This window comes from Cyanistes caeruleus, chromosome 3 (genome assembly GCF_971803275.1).
Source record: "Cyanistes caeruleus chromosome 3, bCyaCae1.hap1.1, whole genome shotgun sequence".
NCBI classification, from domain to species: domain Eukaryota; kingdom Metazoa; phylum Chordata; class Aves; order Passeriformes; family Paridae; genus Cyanistes; species Cyanistes caeruleus.
This window is the reverse complement of record NC_141703.1, coordinates 81,305,193-81,320,257: the sequence shown is the minus strand read 5'-3', so window position 1 is coordinate 81,320,257 and position 15,065 is coordinate 81,305,193. Positions and strand designations below refer to the sequence as shown.

Sequence of the window (15,065 nt, the reverse complement as noted above, 5' to 3'; positions counted from 1 at the left end):
GCGGCCGAAACACCTATGGAAGCCGCCTCGGCCAACCGCGAAGGCGCGCGCGAGGTAACGGCCGGCCGACAGCCAATCGGAAGGCGCCGCTGCTTAGAGCCCGCCCCTGCACGTGTGGGGCTGGCCCCGCCCCCAGGACCCCGCCGCTCTCTCGGGGCCATTCGGGGCAGTCCCGGGCGGGGGAGCCGGGCCCCTATAAAGCCGCGGGGCCTGTACGGCTCCTGCTCCGCCAACCGCTCCTCCAGCTCCGGCTGCCTGCGGCGATGCTGCGGCTCCTCCTGCTCCTGCCGCTCCTCAGCGCGGCTGGCACCCTGCCCACCCCGCTCCGCCGCCACCGGAGCGCCTCGTTGCTGGTCGGCCCGTACCTGACGCGCTACCTGAGCCAGCAGGTGGGAGCCGGTGGTGGAGGGAGGGAGTTTCCTTGGGGAATTGGGGGACGTTTTCCGCTGTCATAATCCTCACTCGAGCCACAGTCGGGACACGACTATTCGAGGTTTTTAAAGAAACACCGAATTCTGGGTCCCTTTGGTAAAGCATTCCAAGCCTTGAGTGTTCCGGTTAAGTGGAGCTGTTTAAAGCGTCAGGTCGTTTGCTCCCTTTTGTGTCCGTGCACCGTGCCCTGGCCCTGGGGTCCGTATTCCCGCACACGCTGCACCCGTGTCAGCAGCCAGGGGCTGCGCACCGCGGCTGCAGCCGATGGTAGTGGCAAACAGCAGTCGTGCGGGGATTTTTTTGGTTGGTTGGTTTGTTTGTTTGATCGCGGAATGGTTTGGGTTGGGAGGGACCGTAAAGATCCATCTAGTTCCACCTTTCCCCCTGCCATGGGCTGGGACGCTTTCTCCTGGATAGTGCTGCCGTTTTGGTTTTTGCCTTTTTGTTCTATACTGTCTCTATATATTTGTAGCTCTGTAGCCTATTGCGTTAGTGAGTAGCTTTCCCAATAGTTTGCCATGGTCTTTCCCTAGGCAAAAAGACAAAACAAAATCCAAAGCTCATAGGCTCCAGAGGTACGAGGCCCCTCTCCTATCTTGCTTCTTCCCGGGAGCCAAGGCTGAGAACAACTCTTCGAGATACATTTCAAGGACAAAGTGCAACTAGTGCAGAAGAGGGCCTCCAGACAAGGGGCTTGACCTGGGGGGGAATTGCGTTGCCACTTGTCCTCCTAATTAGTGTTTTTTATCAATTATACTAATTTCCTAAAACTTAAAAATGTACTCCCCAGTGGGAAGGTGGGCTTTTGTGAAGCTCTTTCCATAACTGCCCTGAAAACCTTCAATAAAAATCCACTTCTATATTGCCCCTATTATATTGCCTCTAATAATATGCTATTATTTAGTAAAACAGATCCCTTGTTCATAGGTTTTAATGAAAACAGTGAACAGCTCCTTTGATGTGTCAAGGGGTGTCTGCATCGACCCCTATTCTGTACCTGGGTTTCTCAGGGGAGGCGGTGGTTCTTTTTACTGGGATTCATAGTAAGAGAGGAAGTTTTTTTCTTAGTATTGGTTTGTTTAGAATCAGGCTTGTAGCATGCATCTGAATTTCATGCCCTGGTCTAGTTAAGGAGTGGGGGGAAGGAGAAGGTGTTTAATTTACACACAGAGAATTGTTTAGGTTGGAAAAGACCTTTCAGATTATCCATTAATCCAGTACTGCTAAGTGCACCACTAAACAATGTCCCCAAGTGCCACATCTACACCTCTTTTAAAGCACCTCCAGGGTTGTTGATTTGACCACTTCTCTGGGAAGCCTGTTCCAACAGTGAATATTTTTTTTGTTGTTGTTAATATCCTGTCTAAACGTCTCTTGGTGCAACTTGTGGCTGGGCATCTTGGATGATACGTGGATTGAATATCTCCTCTTTCAGCTTTCTACAAAGTGGAGTTATGATGGAGTGAGCAAAATAGGAAGATTATGCTGAGAGAGAGAATAGACACGAAGAAAACAGATAACCCTTGTAAGATTATCCTGAAGAGCTATGGAATAATTTTAGGGTCAGGATCCCTGTCATTTGAGATGGGAGATGGGAAAGGATTTTAGTGAGAAATCCATCCACTGAGATTACAGTCTTCCTTCCACGGACAGTGTTACTGCTTCTGGGAATCCTTCTGTTTCATGGGTCTCCCTGCATAAGTCATGGAATTTCTGCATCTTGAAAACATTTCTGCCTAATGTTCACTTGGTTAATGATTTGAGATTTGTGTCCCTGCATTAACTTCTCTATCAGCCCTGGAGCTTGTATTGTGAGCATACTGCAGATACCTTCTGCAGTGTGTGGCCAGTGTTGGCCCGGATATCAGTCCTGCAGTAGTTGTGTAATTAACCCTAATTGTTGTGGCACACTGGTTGTTGCACATTGTTATCATAGTATCAGTGATACTAATTCTGTGCTGTGGTCTGAACCACCCTTTGTCACCATCTGTTACACTTCTGTCCTCATCTCCTCCCGGGGCTGTGGCTTTTCTCCTCAGCTCTGGCACAGACAGCCCGGGTGTCATCCGGCTGCCAGCCAGTCTGTGGATTTTGGGATGTAGATGGGTATTGAGACAAGGGAGGAAAGAGTCACAGGAACAACCTATTGTAAATATTGATGCCACATCTTTTTCACCCCTCTGTCTCTTCTTCTCATGCTTCAAAGCAAAATCGTGTTGGCCGAGAGTGTCTGCTTCAGGAAAGAGGGAACCCATTCACAGGCCTGGAAATCCTTGCTTTCTTTGACCAAAGACTTACTAGTATTGTTGAACAGAATCTGAGAGGTGTGTTTATCAAAGATTTGAATTCTGCTGCCTGGCACTTGAAAGATACAGAGGCAGCATGAGAGGTCTAATCACATGGAGAGCATAGGACGCACTAACAGTAGCGCTGTGTGTAGAACTGATAGCATTCAACCCTGATGAAACATGTATTCAGTGCTGTTGTCTGGGAATTTGTAATCGCATTATTATTCCGTAATGCAACATAAAAACTATGATTAACACTTTAAATAAGGGGCGGTGATACTTTGCCACCTCTCAGGACTGTTGAAGTTTAATTAATTACGTTCTATTTCTGCCTGTGTTCCTTGCTGCCAAAGTCTTTATTCTTAGCTAAGGTTCCTGTTACGATTCTTGTTTCTCTCTTTGGTGGTTTTCATCACAAGTTGAAATAATTTATCTAAAACCGTTCAATTAAAAAAAATACTTCATAGTACAATATTCTAACAGCAATATATTGTGCTGTCAAAAAGGAAATGTTTTTTATACCTATTAATATTAAAAATACCTTTAAATAGAGTCTTTAAATATTTAATACTTCTACAGAAGAAAACTTTGAAAGTGTAATTAGATTCCTTCTGTGATTTGTTGCCTAAAAAGTTACTTCTTGATCACTATGAATAATTTATTATTGCTGCACAGTGGAACCTCTGGGAATGACAGTCTGTAGACATGTAACATTGTTTGAGGGTTTAGTGTTAGCTTTTACTGTGAATCGGTGACATTTAAGTCTACTTTCATAAAAATGGAGAAATAACAGGGTCAGAGTTTAGCTCAATGCTCATTTGCATTAAACTTCCTCCTGTTTACCATTTTAAGTGTCAGGCATCCGTGATGATGGGGCTAAAGTCTAGAATATTGAGAAATCAGTCAAGCAGTGCCTGTGTCAGTGTGACTAGCATCTTAGCTTGTTTGCTGACCTGTGTATGTATTTAATACCTTTTATTATTTTGTCTTAGAGGTGAGATTTTTTTTATTTTCCTCTCCCTTCAAAAGTAACTGATGTATTTCAGCCCTCTACTCCTCCTATATATGAGTGAGATTACCCCAGTAAAAAAGTACCTCATGCAGACCTAGAAGAGATGGCCCTTGGGGGGAGGAACTCTTCCATCACCCATGTCTTTAATACATTTTGTCTGTTTTGGTGATGATGATCTCCTTTATAGCTTTTCTGATGTACTAATGTGACTTTTGAAGGTAAGTCTGTGGTAATTTGTTTGCCTGCTAAGCAGCTAGTTGTGATTTGTGTGTTAAATTAACACATCCAAAATGGAACTTTACAGAGAATGTAGAATGTATAGAGCTGTATATGGAGCACCACTGTTGGGATGGCTTCTTTGTAAGCAGCTGTGTCTGTGACCACAGTTCAAATCATTGGAATGACTTGGTGAAACATCTGAGATCCATCTAGTTCTCTTTACCCAAGTAGAAATAATCTTACAGCATACTGAGGAGGGTCTGGAATCAGTCAGTCCTGACCTTTGGGGAGCCTTATCTTGTACCTTTGTATCTCTGCCTTTGGCACACATATCAGTGTTGGAAAAGCCACAGACCCTGAGAACTTGTGGTGCTTTATGTGCAGGACTGCTGAGAGCATGATGCCTTAAAATTCCTGATATTTGAAGGGTTCTTAGTGATAAACTCATCTTAGAAAAGAGAGTGGATGTGCTATCTCTTCACTCAATTTGATAATTGATGGCTGTGTGAGACTCCGTGCTGGTGAACCCTTCACCTCAATCATAATTGCTATGAATTTGTCTGAGAACCAGTGTAACAAGTACAAATTAATTTTTGTTTAGGAACTTACTGAGCCCTGTTCTTCAATCAGATTGTCATTTGTCAGATTGTCAGTTGTGTCACCCCTTGCAAAAGAAGGATTCTGATTACATTTCATATCTTCCTAGGTTTCACACCTATGTCAGTATCTCATAATAAATTCTCATACAAGTCCTTGTGCTCAGAAATGCATCCACATATATTGTGTGTACATAAAAGGAAGATACGTTGAAGCTTCAAAGTGATGAAGTTTAAAAAGCAATGCAATTTGATCCTTTCTGGCTTTATCAGGGGTCTTTAATACCCTATTTTTTATTACAGACTGAAATTCTGAGGTATAGAAAATAAAAGCCCTGATTGAAAATGTGAAAATTAGAATGGATATGAATTTTTTTTAAACCTAATGAAGTAATTTTCAATCACTGGTCTAAAACTTGCTAAGGAAGACAGACATAGATTAAGGTTATAATTTGTAATTCTGGTTAGCATATTATTTAGCATCTTATTGTGACTCAGGTTGATGTCTCAGAATAGTAACAGATGTCGGGAATGGTTAAGATAGGTTTGTTTTTTTATGCCTGGCACCATAACACAATAGCACTTTTGGCTTCTGGTGAAGGAAAAAACAAAGTGCTTTTTACAGAGCCCCTTGGTACCAATTAAAAGTTATGCCGGTGTTTAGAGAAAAAGTGATGCTGGTGTTTGTCTCTGAGGTGAATTACTTGGAATATGTGTTTTACTCATCAAGTAGTACAGGAGTACTTGGCAGCTCTTACTCTGTGATTTCATAGCGTGATTTAAAATTGGAACTGTAAGCTATAAACCAGGTCCACAAGCAGGAACAATAGCTCTTACTCAGGGGACAGGAAAACGGGGAAGTACTTGTTAAAGCTTGTCAGTGAATTTTTATTTTTATGCACTGCTTATCTGTGGGGTCACAATGCAGACATCAGCTTCTCAAATTAAGCAGGAAGCAATTTCCTCACAACTTGTAGCCTCTTCCTTCAAGTGAGCAGTTAATAGTAGTGACTCAAAAAACATCAATGATCACTACTACCTCACTGGAAGTTAGCATTTCACATCTCACTAGCTTTAATCGTTAAAAGCTCTAATAGGCCACTGGAAGATTTCTGGTAAACTGTCTAGACTAAAAGTCTAAAGAACAAAACAGTAAGCAGAATTGCATTTGGCTGAAGTAGCAAGCTATTTACAAGCCAGATGTGCATGAGAACTCCTGTTAACTTCATTGAATTTGGCTTGATCCATGAGATTCTACAAGCTGAAACAAAGTCTTAGAGCTGATTTTTTTTTTTTTTTTTTTGTGGTGGGGACTGGGTGGAGAGATATGGAGGAAAATGAAGTTCAAAATGAAATTTTATGCTAATGAGTTCTGTATCTATTTCTTCATCTGACTTTCAGGAGATCAAGACCAGCCATCAACATAAGAAGTTGTAGATCATGCAGATAATTTGTAGCATTTTGCCAAGTTGGTGAGAGACCAAAAGTCAAACTTGATTTTTTCATTTTAAGCTTTCAAAAACTGATTTACCTTAATTTATTTCATACATCCTGTAATATTTGGATTTTATATCTAAAGCAGTGAAGCTTATAAGAAATTTAGTGGGGCAAACCAGGCATTACTGGGCCATTTTACTAATACTTTGCAAAATGTTTAATTTCTTTGTTTTCCAGGCATCTCAATTCAGAGAATTAAACATAGACAGAAGAATGGGAATTGCATTTCTTTTAAGCACAGTCAGTAGACACCCCTTGCCTGTGGTATAATGGGATAATTTCCATTCTTTATGTTAAATTTCTTGTTGCTGTCTCCTATGCTTTCATTCAGCTGTAGCACGCATGTAGTATGTTCTGATATTTGGTGCTGTTATGGTGCTGCTCTCAGGTGTGCTGTGTGTGATTGTTGTTCTCTAAACACACACAGAGAACAAAGAACAAAACTTCTGATCCTTGTGGACTGTTGTTTCTAACTTTAAATTGATGTAACAGCTTTTTCCATTATTCACGCCTGCAGCCAAGATACAGAGCTTATATACAAGTTCACCCTTGTGTCAGGCTTAAAGCCAAAGTGATTAAATGAAAATTAGCTGGAAAAGGTGCCCATAGAGGAAAATTTGAGATGTGTGTCTCTTTTCTGAAGAGGAGATAACTCACTGAAAAGCCTACCTGCATGGGATACCATGGAGCCATGATATACTGTGTGCTGTCCTTTCCCTCTGATCACTGATATGGACACACTTGGCGGTGCAGGGAGCCGCAGATGATATTTTCCCAAATGCTGCTGGTTTCCCCATCATCCTGTCTACCAACATCTTGCAGTTCTGCAAGCAGAAGTTGTTCCTTGGTGTTGCAAGCTTGCCAAAGTAGCAGTTGCTATGTGGTATTTTTGCTATTGCATCAGGGTTGTAGAAGTAATTGCTGCTTTCCTGCTTTGTTTTCTGAAATTTTCTCTCCCCCCACCTCAATGTTCATCAGAATTGGTTGCTACTAAATACGTGATCCCCAGTGGCACTTGTAAAATACTTAGCCTTTCAATACTGATAAGCTGCCATCCCTGCACTGAGCTTTTGTCATTTTGTCTGTGCTCTGCCTAATTAGAAGACTATCTGGATAGATTACAGGACAGTTTTCCTATTAGCTGCCACTGTTCATGTCTGCTTCCTTGGATGCTCTGTTGTAGGATTAGCAATAGAGAATGAAATACAAGTAATAGTGGATGAACTAAGACTGGGAGAATGATAAGCAGATTTATTTGTAGTTCTGAAAACCTGGGAAATAAAACAATTGCAACCTGAAATAAACCTTTTAAAAATATTTAGCAAAGTAGACAGTTTTAGACCTTTTTGAGGTAGGGGTACAGCTGGTTAAAATATTTAATTTGACTAAGTAAAAATATTATATTGGATCTGAAATGCTGTTGTTCCTTGTGTCTTTGTTTAAAAAAATGAGTTGAGGAAGTCTTTTAAATGAAAAGTGTGTTCCTTAGAGAAGATGAAACTTTGCAAATTCTTTTGCTTAAACAATTAGTCCTACACAGACTAATTAGTCCTACATGGTCCTACACACTAGAACTTTGGGTCACTTCTAAAAAAAACCCTGTAATGCTTTTATGCTGCTTAATCTGTGACATATTGACATTTCACATCCATTTTTTTCCTCTCCTCTGAAGTTAATCCTCTGAATGTGATGGATTTGTAATTCAATCTGGAAGGCACATGGAAAAAATTACTGGCCTTTGCCTGTTAGGGGTCTGAGAGACCTTTTACAAGGGTATCTTTGTTCTTACTGGTGTAGTACATCTTTTTGCTTTTTTCAGCCTTGTAAAATCATACCTTGTGAAGTAGGGCTCTGAGCTGGTTTTTCTTGATGCCTTGCCCCATTCCTTGTCCTGTGGAAGAATTTCACCTGGAAAATAATGCCTTGAATGGAAGCATTAATGATGTGAACATTTGGGGTGTTTACTGCCTTAGCAGTTTATTGCAGAGTTGTGGAGTCTGGGCATCTCAAGCCCCTTCACTGCTCTGAAAAGAACCAGTGGCAGGGGAATGGAGACTGGTTAAGGAGTGACAGCAGTAAAGCTGACTGAAGAGAATCCTGCCTTGGTCACCCATTCTTGCCCTTGTGCTGGAGCTTTCTGGCTCTCATGTCTGGGACAGAAAATGTTTGAGAATGCCTGTGGTACTTCTCCTTCCAAATGGAGGAATTTTAACAGACTAGCATCTTCATTGTGTCTGCTGGAGGATTTTACACCTAAGTAATTAAAGCCTAAATGTGTTTATGGACTTCATTTTTACATGGTAAGCAGAATCTGAAAGTTAAATTGCAGCACAAAACTATTAATGGTTTGTGGAAGTAGAAATCAATTTGTTTGTGTTCTCATTAGCTGGTTGGGCTTCCGACATAAAAATAACCTTTCATCATGTACTGTTTGTTTGTAACAAGGGCTGACCTGAGTACCCTGGTGGTTTCCTACAGCATATCCTGTAGCTGTTTAAATTTTCTTTAAAGAGCCTGTCCAAACTGTGTGACTCAGGGCAGAGGTAGAGTTCCTGTCTCAAGTTTTCCTTGTTCGTGTCTTTTAATCACTGAAGAGATAAATCAGTGCTAAAAATCAGACTTCCTTAAACAGCATTGCAAGAGCAGGTGCTGTGATTTCTGCAGCATAAGAGAAGCTTCTGGAATATACATGAAGTGTAGAATCATAGACACATTTAGGTTGGAAAAGACCTTTAAGATCATCAAGTCCATCTGTAATGTTACACTGCCAGGTTTGTCACTAACCCATGTGCTTTGTCAATGGACATTCTCAAGGACACAATTGCAATGATAGATTCTTTCTATTACAAGGATCCTAAGCCTGCATTTGCTCTGGGGGCATATTTGCCTGGAAGCTCATTGCAGTCGAGACAAACTTGGTAACAGTTGCCTTCGACCATCTCGATTGTTAAATAGAAATTAGAAACAAAAAATAGTCAAAAAGCCTGTCTATTGTTATCTGTATGGTTTGGTGAATGTGATAGATTAACAAATAAAATTAAATCTGGTGAACAAAACCTCTGAATTCTGGAGCTTGTGGAAAATGACAATGACAGAGTCATTCTTGGCTTGGATGAGCATACTCTTTGCTGGGTGGAAAACTGGCTGGATGGCTAAACCCAGAGAGTGGTGGTGAGTGGGGTTAAATCCAGCTGCTGGTCTTCTGGAGGGCAGGAAGGCTCAGCAGAGGGATCTAGACAGGTTGAATCTGTTGGCTGAGGATAGTTGTATGAGGTTCAACATAGCAAAGTGCTCAGTCCTGCCCTTGGGTCACAACAACCCCAGTGCTACCGGCTGGGGGAAGAATGGCTGGAAAGCTGCCTGGGGTAAAAGGACCTGGGTGTGCTGGTCAACAGTGGCTGAACATGAGCCAGCAGAGTGCCCAGGTGGCCAAGAAGGCCAGTGGCACCCTGGCCTGGATCAGCAGTGAGCAGGGCAGGGATTGTCCCCTGTACTGGGCACTGGTGAGGCCTCACCTCAAATCCTGTGTTCAGTTCTGGGCCCCTCACTGCAACAAAGACATTGAGGGGCTGAAGCATGTCCAGAGAAGGGCAACAGAGCTGGGGAAGAGTCTGGAGCACAAGTCTGATGAGGAGTGGCTGAGGAAACTGAGGTATTTAGTCTAGCAAGAGGGAAGCTGAGGAGGAGAGACCTTAATGTTCTCTACAACTTTGTGAAAGGAGATTGTAAGGAAGTGGGTTTCTGTCTCTTAAGTAACAAGCAATAGAATGAGAAGAGATGGCCTCAAGTTGCAATGGGGGAGGTTTAGATTGGATAGTAGGAAATATTCACTGAAAAGCTTGTCAGACACTACAACAGGATGTCCAGGGAAGTGGTGGAATTGCCTTCTCTGGAAGTGTTCAAAAGGTGTGTGGATGCGACTTAGGGATGGGCTTGTTATTGCTAGATTAATGATTGGACTCAGTTTTAAAGGTATTGCTTCAGCCTAAGCAGTTCCATTATTCAATTATATGATCCTGTCTCTTTTAAATTTCTGGTATTATTTAGGTCTAAGACTTTCCAGTTAGTGGGTTACACAGCCTGATACAAAAAGGTGGAGTTTACATCTCCCTGCTCTTCCACAGAGCACCAAATGATTATCCATTTCAACAGAGGGGTGCAGATCTTCAGTCTCTGCTGTTCCTTGCACAGCTATCAGCCTTGGAAGCAAGGAAACACCTCATTCCTTACATTTAAAATTAAAAAGTTGAAACAAAGCTAAGCTTGATTTTCTTGTCTTTTTTTCTCCTCCCTTTCCTGTACAGAGCAGGGACAGAGACCCTTAGCAGGTACTGGTGGGACGAAACCTCAACAAAATCTTTCCCCCACCCTGTCCCCCTTTGTTACACAGATGTGACAAGAAAGTCCCTGCCCTCATGAACTTCAAATTTGAATAGAGGAAGCAAAGGTTATAAGAGGAAAGAAAACTAATAGGGCCAGCTGACTGAACTGGAGTCCGCCACAGCCCATCAGGAGTAAATGCAGGAATAGAAACACATCAGTGAAATCCCAGGGAGGCTAAGGTCCATACTGCCATTCACACAGGAGGATATCCTCAGGCTATCCTGTATCTTCCTGTCCTCCGGAAATAATTCAGACAGGATGAGCCCTCAAAACAGCTCCATGGACATGTGGAGAGTAAAGCATGACTTAAATCCCCTGGCTTCTCACCAGTAAAACAACTGGCGTGATTTCACATGGAATATCCAATTTGGGAAAATAAAGCTATTGCATAGAGGATTGAAATTCAAGGCATCAGTGAAAGGCTTTCAGACGCTCACAATCTTGCCAGAAACCCAAAAGCATAAAGCTATCAGGTGCTGATTTACCACCTCAAATGATATCAGATGCTTTCAGTTAAAACTGCCCTGTGAATGATAGTATTTTTTTGGTAAAGGCTTGGCTTTGCTGCCCTGTCTCTGTAGTCACTGATGACCTTAAGGTCCTGCTGAGAAGGAAGTGGGTTTTAGCCCACATGTCCTGTTTTGTCTTTGTACTCTACTTATTGCCCGATTTCCTGGATACTTCCAGAAGTACATTAAGCAGACTAACATCTGTACAATAGCTAACATCTATTGTGCCTTTTTATTTTTTTGTCCCCAGGGCATGTGTGTGGCAGAGTACCTTGTTTTATTTTAAATGGACTTTAAAAATAGCAAAAAAGCACATTACCAAAAAACCACCTTGAGATAAATAGTCTTTGAGAGCTCAACAAAAGCACATGGTACATGTGCACATACAAGGTAAAGATAGAGAAAGGTGCTGTATAGTTCAAACCCCAAGGTGGGGTTTGGCTATTCCTCCCAGTGTGAGTTCATTCAGTAAACCAGTCTGGGGAAGGTGCCTCATCCTGAGATGATGAGCTGCTCTTCTCTGTAGAAAGTTTTCAAATCTGCTGACTTGAGCCTTCAGTCTGGTGCTCTCATTAGCCTTGTGGGCTCAGTGCCTTGTGCTGCCCACTGGCATTTGTCATCCAGCTCAGGGAGTGCAGTTCCCAGCAGTCCTTCCTTGGGTAGTGCCTACAGTCTTCCATCAGAGCTGTCTGCCTCACAAGCCTTCTGCTGTATGTTTGTTTTTATTTTCCCCAAATGCTTTGTGAGTCTTTGGGCTCAAAGGTGTGCAAGAAAGTACAAGGCTTTCTTAATCAAGCAGTGTTCACAAAGTTTTTTGTATGTGGAACTGAAATTTAGGTGCTCACTTTGCCATCCTGCCTGCCTCAGCTGACAAGATTTTCTTTTAAAAACTTACTCATAACTTAGGAGTTTCAGTGCTGCTTTTTCTAATTTTATCCTTCCTCTTATTAATATCAGAATGACTGTTCTTTTGTCAGTAGATCATACTTTCATATGTAAAACATTTCTGTTGCATCATTGATGATGACTGTGTTTTATTTTTTTACCAAACTTGCCAGATAGTCCTGTTTACAGAAGCATAGAACTTTGGGCTGAGTAACTGGTTTACATTAATTCTAGAATAGTTTTGTTTTAGAAGAGAACCTTGCCATCATCTCTTCACACCTCCCACACAAAGCAGGGCTAGTTTCAGAATAGTTTAGGATTGCTCAGGAGGACCTTGTACTTACTGCTGACATTCTGGACACAGTTGTAATATGAAAATTTTAATTGGAAAAAACACGTATCTGCCAGTATACCATTACCATTGTTTTAACCAGCAGTTAAGGTATTTTAAATGTGTACTGAATGGATTTTTTTTCTTTTTGCTGTTGTGGTCTGGTTGTAAAAGTCATTGTTTTTATCTTACTCCTTTTGTGTAAGAGTGGGGAAAAAACCCTTTCTGATTCAACTTTTTAATGACGTCTGGCTTAATGAAAAAAAAGCTATAAAAATTTCTGGTTGATTTGAGTACTACAGTAGGCTTCATGCAGTTGCTGGGGTTTGTTACCTGTTTGCATGCCTGTTCTATCAAGAATGGTGAAATAAAGCAATTGTTTGAATGAGACCCAGCAGCTCCTGTGCACAGCCCTGCGTTCCTGCTGCACACTTTGGCTACACAACAGCTCCATCTGTCGTTCCTGAACTGCAGCTTTCCCTGTGTGTCCAAACCTTTCACCACACAATTTTGTATTGATTCTTGGGCTTCTTCCCTCTGGCTTGAGAAATTTTAACATAGTCTTTACTCTTGTGATAAGATACTCTTTGGGGTACCTCCAGACAAATGCTGAATACTTTTTGGGGTATAGTCCTCTAGCTGGCACTCTGGCTTCAGGCAGGAAGGATGCAGAATCAAGTTCTAAATCCACATACCTAGTTTTAGATGATTCCTTAAAAGGCAAGCAGGACACATGGGCTTGTTTTTCCTATCTCTGGCAAACGGTTTAATAAGAAATTTGAAATGGAAAAAGAATTTCTCCTGTTTACAAACAGACATGGAAGAAAAGATGTGTTAGTTGTACTTTCTAATAGTGCTGGAGTTTATCAAACTATACAGTGACTTTTTAGATGTGCTTTAACTGATTGTTCTCTTTAATTGTCCCAAGGTCTCATGACCAGAGGCTTTTTCAGTTGCTCACTTTGTTCTGCCTTTCTACATTTAATCACTCTTAATAGGTGAAACTAAAATAAATAACTGTGCAGGTGAGTTGTCAGTGTGAAGCAAGCCCAGCATGTGTTGTCAGTACTAAAGTTCATCAAAAGAGCCCTTAAATACACATGATAGCATCTCCATGTACTTATGAGTAAGGAGGAAATGGCCTCCCTGAGGAAAACTGTGAAGTACATAAAACAGTTTTATTTGGGTCTGGAAGCAGTCACTGAAGTTACTTATTGAAGGCAAAGACTTTGTCTCTCATGTCTGTCCACAGCATGCGCAGACCTTCATCTGTTCCTGCTGTTGTAGCAGTGAGCTGCAGAACACATGTCCTCCCCCTTGAGTCCAAGAGAGATTAACCTCTGAGGGAGTTCAGAAACGATATTTTGCAGCAGGCTGTATATCTGAAATAAGTTCCTGTGCTCTCTTTGACACAAAGCAAATATGAGCACCTGGTGTGGAGTAGCCAGATCCTGCAGGTCAAGCGTTAGGCTTTTCTGAGCTGCCTAAAGGAATCTGCCTAGCAGATATGTTACTGTGATAACAGCAAATGCTTGGATTTGGGTGTGATCTGCTGCTTTTCAGCTCTCACTTACAGACTTTCATAAAATAGGGAATGTGAAAGTTTGTTTCCTGTAGCATCTGAGAGGTGTGGTAGAGTTTGGGTGTGAAGGCAGATGGATGAGCGAGCAGAGATCCTCAAGCCAGCAGATGTCAGGCTGTTACCACCAGCAGGAACTATGACTGGAAAAGGTGGATTGATGCACTGATGAAAGTCAAAGTTGGGAAGCTACAGGTCATCTTCAGCTGATAAATCAAAGCAGTGAAGAACTGTGAATATGTGGCAATTAAGTAGGATAGGTCTTCTGGAGTAATTCTGTGGTTTGGTTTTATTTTTTTTTTTTATATTTCATAGTAAAAGCCTGTATGGGTATTCCAGAATAAGATTATGCTTATGCAGGGAGTTACCTGTTAAACTCTCCAGTGTGGATGAATTCTAGGGGAAGGGTTGAGATGGATGGTGAATACAAAGCAGTGTGAGTAAAAGCTGGAAAAAAATGACCTTAGGAATTGAATTTCTAATGAGAGAATAAATCTAACACTATGGGGTTTGGGTTAAGAGGTATGATGTATATAGGCTGGCAATATTTGTAGAACAGTGGTAGTCAATAAACACCCACTTTCTAACAAGAATGTTTAAATTTAATTCTTATGCCAGAAGAAGAGAAAGAAGAGGTGGCTTTTTTATTGAAATCATTTTAGAGTTCTTATTTGTTTAATTTGCTGGAGTTTTTTTCAGTGTTTTTTAATAAGTAGGCTAGTAAGGTATTCTTGAGACTCAAAACATCCTGTGATGACTCTTTATTTGTTGATAGTTTTGTTGCACAAAGTACTTTGTGACCTCTCAGCAGATTTGTCTGACTTCCTAAATATATTTAGAATATCTGGTGTTAAGTAGGGTGCTATAAAAGGGGCATGGATTTTTATTCTTAATGGCTGAAAATAGCATTTCTCCTTCAGTATACACACCTGTATTTTAGACTTTTTTTTTACAAAGCAGAAATAATTTGATGAATTAGGAATATAAATGAATGACTTTTTTTTATCTGTAAGTAACTGTCAGTACTCCCAGTGGGCTCCAGGATCAGTTCCAGCTTTCTGAACATGCTGCTGATGTTTGTTCTTACAGATTGATCACTTTGGGTTTGATGAAAATCGTACATTCCAGCAGCGGTACCTGGTAGCAGATCAGTACTGGAAGAAGGGCAGTGGACCAATACTGTTTTATACAGGCAATGAAGGAGACATCGAGTGGTTCTGCAACAACACGGTATGTGTGAAATACTGGGATTACAGTCCTGCCTGCCAGTGCTGGCATACTGAAAAAGTGAGGAGGAACAAGATGGCAGTCATAGAAGGTCGTTGAAAGATAGG

The 15,065-nt window shown here is 41.5% G+C and overlaps 1 protein-coding gene across 18 annotated transcripts in view; it reads left to right on the top strand.

The window, feature by feature from the left end:
* The first annotated feature begins 12 nt into the window (after nucleotides 1-12).
* Nucleotides 13-15,065, top strand: part of PRCP (prolylcarboxypeptidase) — a 49,006-nt gene continuing 33,953 nt past the window's right edge. For 16 of the 18 annotated variants that reach the window (XR_015284854.1, XR_015284855.1, XR_015284864.1 and 13 more), the window contains exons 1-2: nucleotides 13-389; nucleotides 14,821-14,961. Coding sequence is in view for 1 of the 18 variants with exons in the window: in XM_023921353.2 (XP_023777121.1) it covers nucleotides 264-389; nucleotides 14,821-14,961 (267 nt within the window). In the remaining 17 variants the exon portion in view is untranslated. Of the gene's footprint in view, nucleotides 390-5,948; nucleotides 6,020-14,820; nucleotides 14,962-15,065 lie in introns of all 18 variants that reach the window. The other 2 variants (XM_023921375.2, XM_023921353.2) reach the window with 2 other exon arrangements.